Genomic DNA, 14,359 nt, shown 5'->3' on the forward strand with positions numbered 1-14,359 from the left:
TAACACATTGTGGAGCGGGATAGTTCAGTGTGTAAAGGTGCTGTGCTGCTCCAAGAACCCAGGATCGAATCCCGCTGGGATAGATAATAATTTATTCTTATATATTTATTCATTATTATAATTTATTCTGTTACTGTAGCCATGAGTCAACCTAGCAACCCTGTGGATTCGGGAGCTCACCTGGAGCCCACCCAGCCACTATAAAGGGGTGCCCATAATTAGGAAAAACCTGGTGGTTGAGAGCGGTCTTTAACAGATTACCTCCTTGTATAACCGTCGTTCAAAAAACTGTACTTCCTTACAAAGTATTGAACCCTTGACCTTCCATGGATTGTAAAGGTTCACATTATTATTATAGAACTTTTATTAAATAATTTTCATTTTAATAAATAATTTTATTCAATACATTTTCTTATGTGTGATTACAATAAAATAGTTTATTGATTTAGGTAGATGAAAAAAAAAAGAACAAAAAATCATACGTATCTCTCATCAGGAGACACATTTTAAGCAAAAAGTGGTGATGTATTTAAACAAAATATAAAAGGGAAAATTAAAAATAAGATTTTTAATTTTAATTTTCACTATTTATTATTACTATTATATGCTAATTTGCCAGAACTATGAGAAAGATGAAAACTTTTCCAATTTGAGAAGAATGAAAAACTTAACTACGTACCTTGAGACTTGAAATTACTCAAATTATTAGCTTCAATAAAATCCACCGTATACCAATTACAGCTAGCTGTATTGTTTTAATTTTATATTTAATTTATACATAATTATTTTAAACACATTTTTCTATCAGCTTATAATTAAAAATAGATTTTTTTCCTAAGGTTAGTAAATTAAAACACATACCTATGAAATCATGAAGTTGACATACAGCTAAAAAATATACAGTTAAAATTTCAGGGAAAAGAGGGAATAAAGTTGTCACATTTTATATATCTGTGTGTTCATTACTGCAAATGCATGCAGGAAAATTTACTTGTTCCGATCAATCACACTGCAAAATCACTAACAACTTCCTTATGGACTAAAACAGTTAGAGACAATTAGTCATCATTTACATAGAAACCGTTCGGTTTTCCGGGTATTTCCGAGTATTGAGTATTCCGGTATTGCTATATCTGTGTTAATTAACATTACTGTTTTGTTTTAAACGTATTATGCTATTAAGCTCGCTTTCATTTCCTTAGCATCCGATTCAAGATTGATCTAGTTATGATTCTCGAGAACCTGCGCATCGGGACCTTATTGGATGTGGAGGTATTGCAAATCTCGCATTTATTAGCACAACCAGTGAACAATACGAAGTTACTACCAAGGTCTATCTACGCTGCAATGCATAAAGTTAGCCTCAATATTACGTCGCGTTCGACAAGCATGGTTTCGCAGAACCAAGAATTAAAAAAATCATTACTCAAAATTGGGAAGCATTCATAAATAGAGATTCTATCTAATGTCCGTAGCAAACATACTTGATATGTTAAAAAACTTGTAATTCATATGAACCAGATTACTGGTGAGTGATGAGTGATTAAGGAAATCACTTTAGTCCTATGAGGTCAAAGATGCAATAAAACAGTTCTAAACTCTTTTATATGACCAATAAAAAAATGTTCAAAAAATATCTACCATGATATCAATAGTCCAGCTCAAAGCGTAAAGGGAAAAAAACTGGTGAAGTCCACGAATTAATGAATTCTCACGAGTTAAGATTTAGATATAATAGCTAAAATTGTCAAATAACATACTCATTTAAAAAAAAAAATTGAATTTTTTAAGTATTTATTAAAATTTGAATTTCATTTTTCTAGGTCCAAGTTTTTTGCGACACCTTTTTTCTCTCTATAGTCTACAATGGCTCACTTAACAACAAGAAATTTAATGTTAGAAAAAACATTGGAAATTACGTAACTAACGTAAAATAGAGGTTTTCTATATTTTCTATACAGAACATTCTTTGCCCCGAGTCCTGAGAAGATATCGTACACAATCCGGCATCTTAGCTTTCTCCGAGACAGAAGACTAACGTAGAATTCACATGCTAGACTTCAAAGACAAGCACTTACCTATGATTTGGGCAATTGGACTGATAAGTAGAAAATCAAAGATTTCAGAAGACAAAGATTACTACTTAATAAGACAATAACAAAAGCTATCTGAACTTACGGACTAGAACTGTAGAAAACAGCTTAAAACTGAAAACAGCATACGCGATCAACCCTTTCTGTCCAATGTCCTTCGAACAATATTGAATGCTTTTAACTACGTTACCTACAAACCCTACATCTTGATCTTACTATCCCATTTGTATCAGACCATATTAAATACAAATTGAATCATTGCATTCTATGAGAAACTCGCACATTATTCTAATCCCTATCTAGCATTACCCATGCATACAATCCTCCCCGATGATTGAAACGTATCCAGTATCCTATAACTATATTGGGTACTAGAGATGGTCAGATTAGCCACTCAAGTCCTGAGCATTTGTGGCTTCCATCCGCTATTGGCTTTTAACACCAGTGACGTGGTTAAGAGAGAAACACAGAGATCTTACGGAGTCTGGCTTCTTCTTCTAGAAGTTGGGGAACAAGTTCGGTCAGGACTTCCTCAGGCTGAATCTAAATATTTTAAATAGGAATGATTGTATTCAAGATGTTATTTTACTTTATGATTAATTTTGTCCCATTTTTTAATAGATATATTTTTATTTATTCTTTTGTCTGATTTTATCGCATAACTTATATATTTGTAAATATGGCGTGAATGTGTTCTATGATCTTTAGTACCATTGTCTGTAAACATATGACGGAATGTAATATAACTCAAGAAAAAAAGAGGATTTCGTTTTTTAGGCTACGCCAGAAAAAAAAGAAGGAGCTTATACAACTTTATCTCATATCATGATTCTTTATATCATAACAAACAGCCGGCGCTAACTGCTACTATTCTATTTTTAAGAACGGCAAATATAAATAATCAAAAACACATATTTGATCATTTAAATTTAGATAGATATGTAGATAAATAAAAGTATTTTTCTCATCTCATTTTAATATACTAGTACCCAAACTTTTGTGGCAGTATTTCTTGAATCGAAATAAAACGCTTTTGTCTTATACAATAGTCGGTTCAAATGTGCAGAGAAATTATTAAAATATAATGCATTATTTTTATTATATTTTCCCCAAAGCACTGTACGGAAGCTCATCGAAGGAGGTTTGGGTCAATTTTATTTGTATGTGAATATATATATAAATATAATTATATATAGTGAGTTACACTCCCCGTAACTACAAAAAAATAAAATTTAAGAATTTTGATTTTCCCTGGTGAGATCATTTTAAATTTTCTAATTTTCTAAATTTCTATAAGGATGGGGTACTTTCTTCTAAGAATTCAAATAGTGAATCAAATTTTAAAACGAATTCATATTTGGCACTATTTTACTTTAAATCATTTATATCTGGGAAAGTATTATGATCGTGCGAAATTCAAATTTATGGTGAAAATACATGTATTGATGTTCCCTGAGTCCAAAAAACCTTGCATCGCAAAATGGTCTGAGGGTCTGTGCATGCCAGCCTAGCTCAAAAACGAAAAGTCGTGTGAAACTGAAATTACATAGTAAGATACATGCATGGATAGAAAGGTACATGCATGGATAGATAGGTACATAGATGGATAAATAGGTACATGCATAGATAGATAAATACATAGATGGATAGGCCAGCAACTTTTTTGATCTTAAAAACTTTCTTTAAGGTCAGGTAGGTCTTATCATCATTGAAATAGTCTGAGAGATTTTAAATAACGAATTTTGAAAAATATTTCTCCGTATGTACCGTTAATATTGTTTATTTAAAAACTATAAACAGTTCTTATTGTTAGCAATAAAAAATAATGGATAAATATAAAATATTAAAGAATTTTATGAATAGCTGGTGGAGGAGAAATAGACACATCCGATAGAAGCGGGAAAAGCCGAGACCCCCCGATTACATTCCAACTTCGTTATCTATTATTAAACCGTAGTATTATTAGCAAGAACAAAATGTTTCTTATTCCCACCTTGAGAAACCCTGTAATGCGAAATTTTATAGCAACAAAAAAGTTTTGTCCATACATTTAGTCTACCCTTGTCTTTAGATCTTTCTTTTTTTTTTGTTTCCACTAAATTTTTCACTCAACTTTAACTCAAGCTCACCAATCTACAAAAAAAATTAGGAACGTTTGAATCTACATATCCTGACGGTTTAAATTACCAAAAAACGAACTCAATTATGTTCGTATTCTTAAACGAATATTTCCTCTGAAATCTCGAGTTTGAATTTTTTCCCTTAATGTATATTCTGTACATAGGTAATTGAAAGTCAATATTTGTTTAAACTCGTTATTTTTATCTTATCTTTAATGTACGGATTTTTAAAATATATTTCGTTGTTTTTTCTCATCTTCACCACCTCCAAAATTCAAACTTTCCGCCGAGTGATTTTCGCTCCTCATGACAGTGATAGGGTCCAGAAGATTGCCATCAGCCGTTATCCGAAAGGAGCCATTTGTTAAGAGGAGATCACCTGATAGTCTGTCGCCAGGACGTTGATGAATGTGCTGACCCGCGGCATGTAGGTTGCATCACTGAACACCGGCGGGCGAAGAGGCAGAGAGGACTATACGAACCCGAAACAATGGAAATCGATGGTCTCTCAGAGGTAGTAGGTATTAACACTTACAATCAGAAAGGGGAAAGAAAAAGTTGTACCTGAATTCTTTCTGAATTCTGAATGATTGAGGACTGAGGATAGATTGAATTACAAAATAATAACACCAAAAACTACCATCCTCTAAAAATGGAGGGACAGAATACCTAACATAAATTCGGTTTAGTAGACGGTTTTCATAATGATATATTTGTTTTTCTTAATTTGTTTTTATATATTTCATTACTATAATGAATTTTCAGACTTGCAGAGATTTTTTTTTCGGTACTTTAAGAAAATCCTTACCTAAATCCTATGGCTCCGCTCCTGAAATTTTATTGAGCTAATAACCCTACTTTCTATAAATGAAGATATTATCTAAAATACCCCTAAGAAACCAGAAATATTAATGGAAGAATAACAAGGTACTCTTTTATACTAATTTCCTTCAGATTCATCCGATTCCTTCAACAAATCTGATCCATTAATAGAACCTCTTTGCTACACAAGGTCATCTAATAAATAAAAATGGAGGCCTAATGCTAATGATCAAGTCCTAATATCTGAAGAAACTAAATACCTAAGGAAACGTTCTGGGCTTAAGGAAGGAAACTTTTACTTTTCCCAAGATAAATCACTTTTCTTTTCCTTCTTTCATCTATTATCTTTTGACATTCATCTGTAAACCATTTCTTAATGTTTCGTTTTTCCTGGGTGGCAATTACTTTTTTGATTAACCCCATCTATTACTCTATTTCTCTTACCAGTGGTTTTCTATAGGAAATTCTCTCAAGGTCAAGAGATTCAAATCTATTTTTGAGCTCAAGCTTGAAGGTTGACTGTAGCTCAGTATTTTTTAATTTATTGATTTCATACCTTGAATTTCTTATTCTGCAACAGTTTTTAGGATCTTTTTAAGCCTTTGGTTGAATTTCCTGATCATGGCAGGGTCAGAATTGGAGTTTTCTTCTCGAAAACTTCAAACGTCTTGCACTGAACTTCTATGTCTTACTATAGCACCTGTGATTAAATATGTCTTATCTTCAGTGAAATAGTTTGAAAGGGCAAAAATAACGAATATAGATAAAACCCTCTAAACTATTCTCAATTTCGTTTATTTGAATATTGATTATTTGAACATTCATTTCAAATTAGGACGGTAAATAAAAGTTTTGTGATGCGTACACCGCACCGGATTTTTATAAATTTCATACATGTTTACTCGGCAGATACCTAAACAATTTTTAGAATTTAGATTTGCTTTGTCCATCACTGGGTCACAACAGTGGAATATGGTCTATCTGTTGAGGGTATTGTTAATTTTCTAATCGTTCTGATAGTAAAGTGTATTTTAAGATTAATTCATATCTAGGCCTTTTTTGATCCAAAGATTCCTGAAGGCGTAATTCGCCAGAAAACCGTGAAATTCGTCCCGAAAAGATTTTGTGAGTAATCGGTGCGAAAAAAACGTTTAGAATAAAATCTAATTTTAAACTACAACCCATCATTATATAATAACATGTCATGAGAAACCCTAATTAAGAAATGCCTCAACTATGATGACGAATCTTTTCGAGAAATAAAATTCTGAAACAATTTTATTCCCTAGATTTTTTTTTAATTTTCTGTACCAACTACTAGCACCATCAAAACATTAAAAAAAATATTCGCGGTTTTGGTCGATTTACGCCTTTAGAACGGGTGAGAAAAAATAATAGTCTAATATGAATTAATCTTAAAATTTGATTCACAATCAGAATCTGAAAAAAAAAATATGCAACCCATTTCATTGCAAATTCTAGAGTTAAGTACACTAGAGAAGAACTGAGGAAGTTAGAAAATTAGCAATACTCTAAAAAGAATGTATATATATAGACCACATACCAATGTTATGAACTAGCGAAAATCAAACAAAATTCCAATAATCAAAAATGTTATGAGGGATAAACCAGTATTCTGGGAAACCTTGTTAATAAACGAATTGTTTGAAGTTTTGTGTTAAAGGACAGTTTAAGGAGGAAAAAAATTATCTCAACTTTAAAACCGCATTCAATAATATCAGACCTTGGGTACAGCTAACAATTTTTATTAATGGAAAAACTAGCGAATATTGTAATATATAAAAATAATAAAATTTTTTTTTTCAGGTGATGAAGTAATGGAGAGAGGACGAAGGTGGCTCATATTGGTAGTGGCCTGTGTGTACCCGAGTTCGGCAGCCATTCCTAGCCACAATATGACGGTATTATAATTAACTATACATATTACCTTTTTATTAAGCACTTAGATCCAAAAAAATTATATAAATCACAATTTTAGAAAAAATATTAGCGTGATTTACCAGTACTTTAGTATTCCGAGAAACATATAATTAAATAATCACAAACTGTACTCAATTACAAGACATTCCTCAAGGTAGTATCCTTGGTCCCATCCTCTACACCGTCTATATAGCTGACATTCCAACCAATCCTAACACTATCCTCACCACGTATGCCGATGACACATGTGTGCTCGCTGTTAGTAATAACCCATTAATTGTATCCCAAAATCTCCAATCCCATATCACAGCCCTAGAAGATTGGTGTCGTAATTGGAGGATTAAGATAAATTCCAACAAATCCCATCAAATCACTTTTACCCTTCGTCGTAAACCTACTGACTGCCCTACAGTTTGTTACTCTTACCCCTGTCGAACAGATCCGCTACCTTAACTACATTAGGACAAACGATTAACCTGGAATCCTCACACCATACTGAAAAGACAGGAAGCTGCACGTCGATTTCAACTATTACAGCACTTACTAGACTAACGGACTAAACTTCCAACACATTACAAAAGACTAATCTACATGACTGTAATAAGGCCAATCTGGACATATGGAGTTGAGCTTTGGGGCTCCACTAAACCTTCGAATTCCTCTCGTATTTAATCCTTACAATCCAAAATCCTTCGTAAAATCTTAGCTCCTTACTTTGTCACAAATAAAATCATACATAAAGACCTTAATGTTCCCTATGTAACCGATCTAGCCCGAACCAGATATCACTCCTTCCATTATAAACTCTCTAACCACTCAAACCCCCTAGTTTCTAATCTTGCATCCTCTTTCATTCCTGAAATCCTCTGAGGCACCTGAAAAGAAGATGGCCACGAGACCAGCTAATGTAAAATGCCATTAGAGTGCTACCATACCAATGGGTAGTTTCTCTACACGCCTGTAACACTCCAATTTAACTTAGATCAGATTTACTAAATGTATCATAATGTACAGTTGTAAATGGCAATAAATAAATATTAAAAAAAAATTACAAGACATAAGTAGCTCGTCAGAATATCCCTAATGGATCAAATTCGCTAAATATAGTTATTTAACTAGTTATCATTGTTGGTAGTACTAATTAATGGATAATTACCAAATATGAATAACTAAGATAGGAAAAAGGAAAAATATAGGGAGGTTCAAATTGGGAAAAATAGGGTCCACTCGATCTCTCCCGACTGCAAGCCCATGTTTATATTATGACTTCGTTATATTTTGATAAACTATTGTACTCTTAATAGGAACAAAAGTAATATTCGTTATGACAACAGAAAAAAAAATGTTTTGTTCAAAATTTTCCTAATTCACGTCGATTTAAATTCGAAAATAACAAAAAACAACTTGAACATTAGCAAACCAATCTACTTAAAACTTGGGGACGTAAGAATGATGGTTAATAAGAGTTGTGTGATGTGCGGACCGCATATTTGTGCTAGGTAAAGAACTGATGATTTCATGTTATTTATTATTCTTTGTCTAATCACATCTAACACAGCTATCATGTTCCACTAACCTTCGCTCCCCCTCTTCCTATTATCTCCCTCCTCCCTCAATACTTCATTAGTGCCACCGCCTATGTTGGGGAAGGTCAATGTAAAAATATGATCTGAAATATTTTGTATACTATTTTTTATTACAAAAACAATAATATGTTTTCTTTCGGTTGCCTCTACAGACCTTGTAGATCTTAGACCACCCAAATCAGCCTTCTTCACGCTTGCCAATCTCGGGCTGCTGCTTTCCAGTTTTCTGCATGCAGCTCTTTCGCATCTTTGTTGACTCAGGCTAACCATTTGGTTTTTGGCCTCCCACGGGATCTCTTGCCTTACTGGCATTTAATGTTGTATAGAGTGGATTGCTTCGAACCTCATGTTCCGCCCATGTTAACCTCCATGGCTTCATATCGTGAGATCTTGATTGACAAGTCTCTGCAAGCATTTCACTGTTAGTTTTTCTTCTCCATATGTTAAGGCTCTGATCCCACATCGCTCCTGTAATTTTATGGAGGAATTTCCGTTCAAATCTCTAGATTCTGCTTTATAGGGTATCTGGTAGAGCCCAGGTCTCGCAGCCGTATATGAGAACTAGCTTCATCTTGACATTTCACACCCTTAGTTTCAAATGTTTAGTAAAAAATTTGGGATTTTAGTGTTCTTGACAGAGCGAAGAAGGCTCTGTTCGTGCTTGTTATATGCTGGTCCATCTCAGTCCATTGATCACTTATTAATGTCATTGTGGAGCCCAAGTATTCGAAACTGTCTACTTTCGGAAGCGTTAGGTTGGATTTTTCGGCTTACAATAATATATTTTGTTTTATCTTCATTCACTTGCAGGCCGATTTCCTCTGCTTCTCTTAATAGTGTCTTTCCATGTCATCTTGGTTAATTCCTAGGACTGCAATGTCGTCTAAATACGCCAGGACTTAATGTTTCATTCTGACGTTTTTTCGCGTATTCTTCTTCTAATCACTTGTTCTAGAGCTAGGTTGAACAGCAATGGTGATAGTCCATCTCCTTGTCTCAGACATGTTCTGACTTCAAAGGCTTCAGATACTTCTCTTAGTATCAGAGAATCTGTATTTAGGATCAATCGTGAACTCTTTTGTCAGTCTTACAAACTTCCGGGGATTCTCATCTTCCAACGATAGTTTCTTTCTACAGAATCATAGGCTGCTTTTAAATTGATTAAATAAAGCGTAGACATCCTGATCTACTTCCCATCGTTTCAAGTATCTGTTTCAGGTTGATGATCTGGGCCCTGTTTCATAATGAAAGCTAATAGTATTAGTTGATAGTACAAGTGTAGAAACTAGTGTGGTAATAATACTAATACTTATTTTTTTCATGATAGGGAGGACTATTAGTGATATTACAGAAATTAAAAAATACTAAAGTACAAGTTACTATTGTACAAGACTGTGTAATTGAATTAAGATAAATCTACAACACTAATAGTATATTTTTGTACTTTATTATGAAACAGGGCTCAGGTCTAGCGTGCTCTTTCCTCTTCTGAACCTACTTGGTGGTCACTTATTATATTCTCGTAATACCCGAATTAGCATGATATTTTTCAATATCTTGTAGTGTAAGGAGTGATATGCCTCTGTAATATAAATAATAATATTATATAATATAAGGAGATGGTCATGGCTGCAGTCAAGAAGAAACAGAGAATAGTCCTCAACTAATATTTTTAGATAAATAAAGAAGAAGAATTGATTGTAATTGCATAATTAGAACGCGACTACTGTTTAGTGATTTGAACAAAAACTAATCCTCGAAAGATAAAGTATTTGCCAGACAAAATAAGTTTATCAGGACGGTAATCCGCGCTTTGAAGATTACCTATTTGTACATATATATTTCAACTTCTGTGGTACATTATCATACTCTTCGGTATAAAACAGTGGTTACGAACTCACAAAAGTATGCGGGCCACTGCAATAGAACTGAAACCATATGGAAAATAATTGAAAATTACGTCGCATAAAAGTGCACTTTAAATCACTTTCGTCGAACATTTGCCTGTAAACCTTCCATCTGACACATAAATATGTGAAATAACAATTAATAAAAAGCAATAAATTATCAAATATATTTGTTATCGGTACCACCCTCGGCCCAACTCAGAACTCTCGCGGACCACCGGTTGGGAAACTATGGTATACAACTTCTCTAAAACGTTTTAAAACAACAATAATGAGTTAATTTTTACATAGCGCTCTTGGACTAAATTCATTACCATAAAAGTTATTTAAAGTGAACGATCAATATCAATCCAGTTGAGATATGTTAAAAAATACTATAGTTAGAAAATAAATTACATTTAAATAAACGAGTTAACAATTAGTTGAAGTGCAAAAGCAAAAGGGCCTAACATCTTAAGCTAAATATGCAGTATACGGTTAGTATTCCTCGGTTAGTATTTAATTGAAACTTTACTTAGCAGTACGAATTGAGTAGTAATTAAATCAAACTTTGTGTAAATTGTGCTTCTGTAAATTCTCTTTACGAAATAAACATTATGCAAGTATCTATACATAATCACTATCTCCAAGATTCAACGGTTGGAAATAAAGGTTTTGCTAAGTGAAAAAACACATTTTCCTTTTTTTGCTCACTAATTCCTTGTGAATAGGTATTGAGTAGTCATGTAGTGTAAGTCTTGATAGTAGGAACAATCCACACAATGTGCTGAAACTATCATGTCATGCCAAACTGGCAATCCTGGATGTCATTTAAGTTCACCTTGGCATTTTGCAACGGTCGTCCGCATTTAGGTAGTGCCTAAATACTGGTCAGTTTGACCTTATTTGAAGAATTAGGTTATTCTTATGATAGCATAATATTAGCAAACTTGAAATATATTTGCATCTATATTATTTATGTATGCAAAATACGAACACCCATAATACACGATTCTTATTTTACCCGTAGCCCTCACCCCTAATACCAATACGTTGATAGTTGATAGTAGATACAAAATCAAGAACATTCTGATTAACCTATAAAAACCTGGTCAAATCAACACTAATATGTTTCGTTTGTAAATACTAGCATTACACTAAACAATGTTTTTACAAAGGCATCTTCTAATAAAATGAGGTCTTGACATGATACCATTTCGTTGACCTATCAGGGTATTTTTCATTATTTCCACTAACCTTCGTAAAAACTAAAAATAAAAATAAGAAACAAAACACGTATATATTCATTTTATAATTTATTAATATATAGATTTATGTGTATATGCAGCCGAAAATGTATTCAAATAAAAAAAAAATTATATATATACATTTTTTGGGGGGGAGGGGGTATTGAGGATTAATCAATAATACAACTTTATTTAGGCGATGTTTCGAAATATTGTTTGCATAGTCATGCCCATCGTTCCACATTTTGATCCTATTTACTCCAAGTTAGTGCCATTAAACAATAAATGGAATATTGTAATCATTATAAATTATTCTTAACCAGGCATTGACCTAGGTTATTATTTGGTACAATCTGTTTCCTCTGTTTTTTTTTAATGAAACAAAAAGGAATAAACAATTAAATATTGTACTTTGAATTATTTTTCCCATTGATAAAAGCAGTCCTTGGGACGGTTCTCCACACTTATGTATTGGAATATATTTGGAGAATCTATTTATGCTAAAGGGAGAAAGGACTACAAATATCGTTTAAACTGGAGCACACTATATTGCATACAATATGCAATTAATACACAAATATTAAAAAAATATTTTAAGACAAAACTTTTCCTTAAAAAACTATCAAACTGAAGATTTTTTTAAAGAATAGTTCATTTGTTTTTTCAAATACGTTTGGGATGTTGTTCGGATATGTGCATGAAACAGGTATATTATGATTAATTGTTATTGATTGTGTTAATACAAATTAATGCAGATGAAACCGTGGAGCATAGGTTGTTCATAATATTCAGAAAATGTACCGATGAAAAGATTTCCATCCATATCCGATAATTGTTGTTTCCAATTAGAACAAAAAAAAAAAGAAACATAAAGATCACACTAATATCTTATCTTAGTTAGCAAGGCCGTTCCGCTAAGGATTTACAAAATAGAGCGTATTGATTGGACGCAGTAGGTTTAAAGCCAATGACAGTCAATTTATCAATACAATCACCATTAAATGGAATGAGCATTCTGAAACTCCTACCTTTTGTGTTATCCAGTCGAATTGTTAAATGTATGCAGTCCTTTGAAAATGTTTTAGTCCCAACCATGAAATAATTTTGCATAAAAGCTTATTCTATTTTTAATACATTTTTCTACCCTTATTTTTATGATAAAGTTTACAAGCCGTAATAGCCGTAGAGATAAATTACTATAGAGCCATAATGCAGGGGCTAGGTAATATCCTTAATGTGACAGTAATGGAGGGCAGCTGACAGGGTACTTTCAGCCTCAAACGGAAAATCGATCCACAGCAAGTTTCTTAGCAAAAACTCGGTTCATTTCCCTTTTCCACTTAATTGCTAACCAATTGTCCAGTAGATAAATTGAACTACTAAATTAAAATAGGTCTTATATGTGAACGATTTGTTAAATTCTCAATTATTCAAAAATAATCCGAAAGATCTCAATGCTTTAAAAAACGTAATTATTACTATAATACATATTCCTTATCATAGATGTCCATATTGTATATTGTGATAGCTCTTATTACTACTGAAACTATATTATACTTATCTTATACAATAGCACTGTCAAATTAGACACTAACATTCGATAGACAATAACATCGTTCATCACCTCCAGGTTTCGCACGGGGATGAAAGACGATGAAGTTGTAAAACCCGAATTTTTATTTTTTCACATTTATACTGATAAATTTATAGCTTTATGAAAAATGTGTTCTCTAAAAAATTAAAATATATTACGGATTATCTCTATAGGAGGTTTGGTGTGTCAATTCTTAAAAAAAATTTCTTTTGAGGTTAATGACATCCAATTGAATGAAATTTCTTTATTAAAATTATCACCACATGGTACAACGTTTCGGGACCAATGTCCCATATTCATCCACCTTAAACATCATAATTTCTTCTAAGAAATCATGTCACAATTTGTGCATCTTCTAAGGAGGTAAGATGCTAAGGAGTAGTAAAGATGCACAAATTGTGACATGATTTCTTAAAAGAAATTATGAGGTTTAAGGTGCATGAATATGGGACAGTGGTCCCGAAACGTTGTACCATGTGGTGATAATTTTAATAAAGAAATTTCATTAAATTGGAAGTCGTTAACCTCAAAAGAAAATGTTTTTTAAAAAATATATTACATTTCTTCTAAGAGTAGCCATATTACATTTTGTTTTAAAACTATGTAGTTTCTGAGATATAGAGAGGACAATTAAGTCAAATTAGACATCTAACCGTAACGTTCAAAAAATAAAACAACAAATCGTTTTACAATGTTAAGTAAAAGTAAAACATTACATGCACCAAAGTATTGTTGATCGTAAGTTGAAAGTCTGGATTGGGGTGGAGGGATTGTGTTTCTCAGTTTTTAATTAAATATTGCCATAATACGCCATAATACACTAGATTTATAAATGCATGTATTATAACTTTATTTAAAATGTTTACTATTGACATGGTAAATGAAATTTTATCTTATATTTGTTAAAAAGGGGAGAAAGAAAGGATTATGTTATTTTATTTTCAATTTTTAATATTTAAACGATAGATTGTAATTTAATGTTGTATTTGTTAAAGAGGGAAAAAAGAAAAGTGTATTGGGTTAGGGAAAAATTGTATTTAGTAATATATATGAAAATATTAAGAAAAAAT

The 14,359-nt window shown here is 32.4% G+C and overlaps 1 protein-coding gene and 1 long non-coding RNA gene across 2 annotated transcripts in view; one reads left to right on the top strand and one right to left on the bottom strand.

Annotated features, from left to right (window-relative positions):
* The window catches only part of LOC136796985 (uncharacterized), a 173,561-nt gene that overhangs the window by 102,307 nt on the left and 56,895 nt on the right, over positions 1 to 14,359 (bottom strand). The window lies entirely within an intron of this gene.
* LOC106687228 (coagulation factor X) overlaps positions 1 to 14,359 on the top strand; it is a 71,619-nt gene that overhangs the window by 45,393 nt on the left and 11,867 nt on the right. Inside the window, exon 2 of the mRNA XM_014430989.3 lies at positions 6,863 to 6,957. Coding sequence (XP_014286475.1) covers positions 6,874 to 6,957 — 84 coding nt within the window. The 5' untranslated portion in view covers positions 6,863 to 6,873. The remainder of the gene's footprint in view (positions 1 to 6,862; positions 6,958 to 14,359) is intronic.

This window comes from Halyomorpha halys, unplaced genomic scaffold (genome assembly GCF_000696795.3).
Source record: "Halyomorpha halys isolate HHAL.00 unplaced genomic scaffold, Hhal_1.1 Scaffold932.1, whole genome shotgun sequence".
NCBI classification, from domain to species: Eukaryota; Metazoa; Arthropoda; class Insecta; order Hemiptera; family Pentatomidae; genus Halyomorpha; species Halyomorpha halys.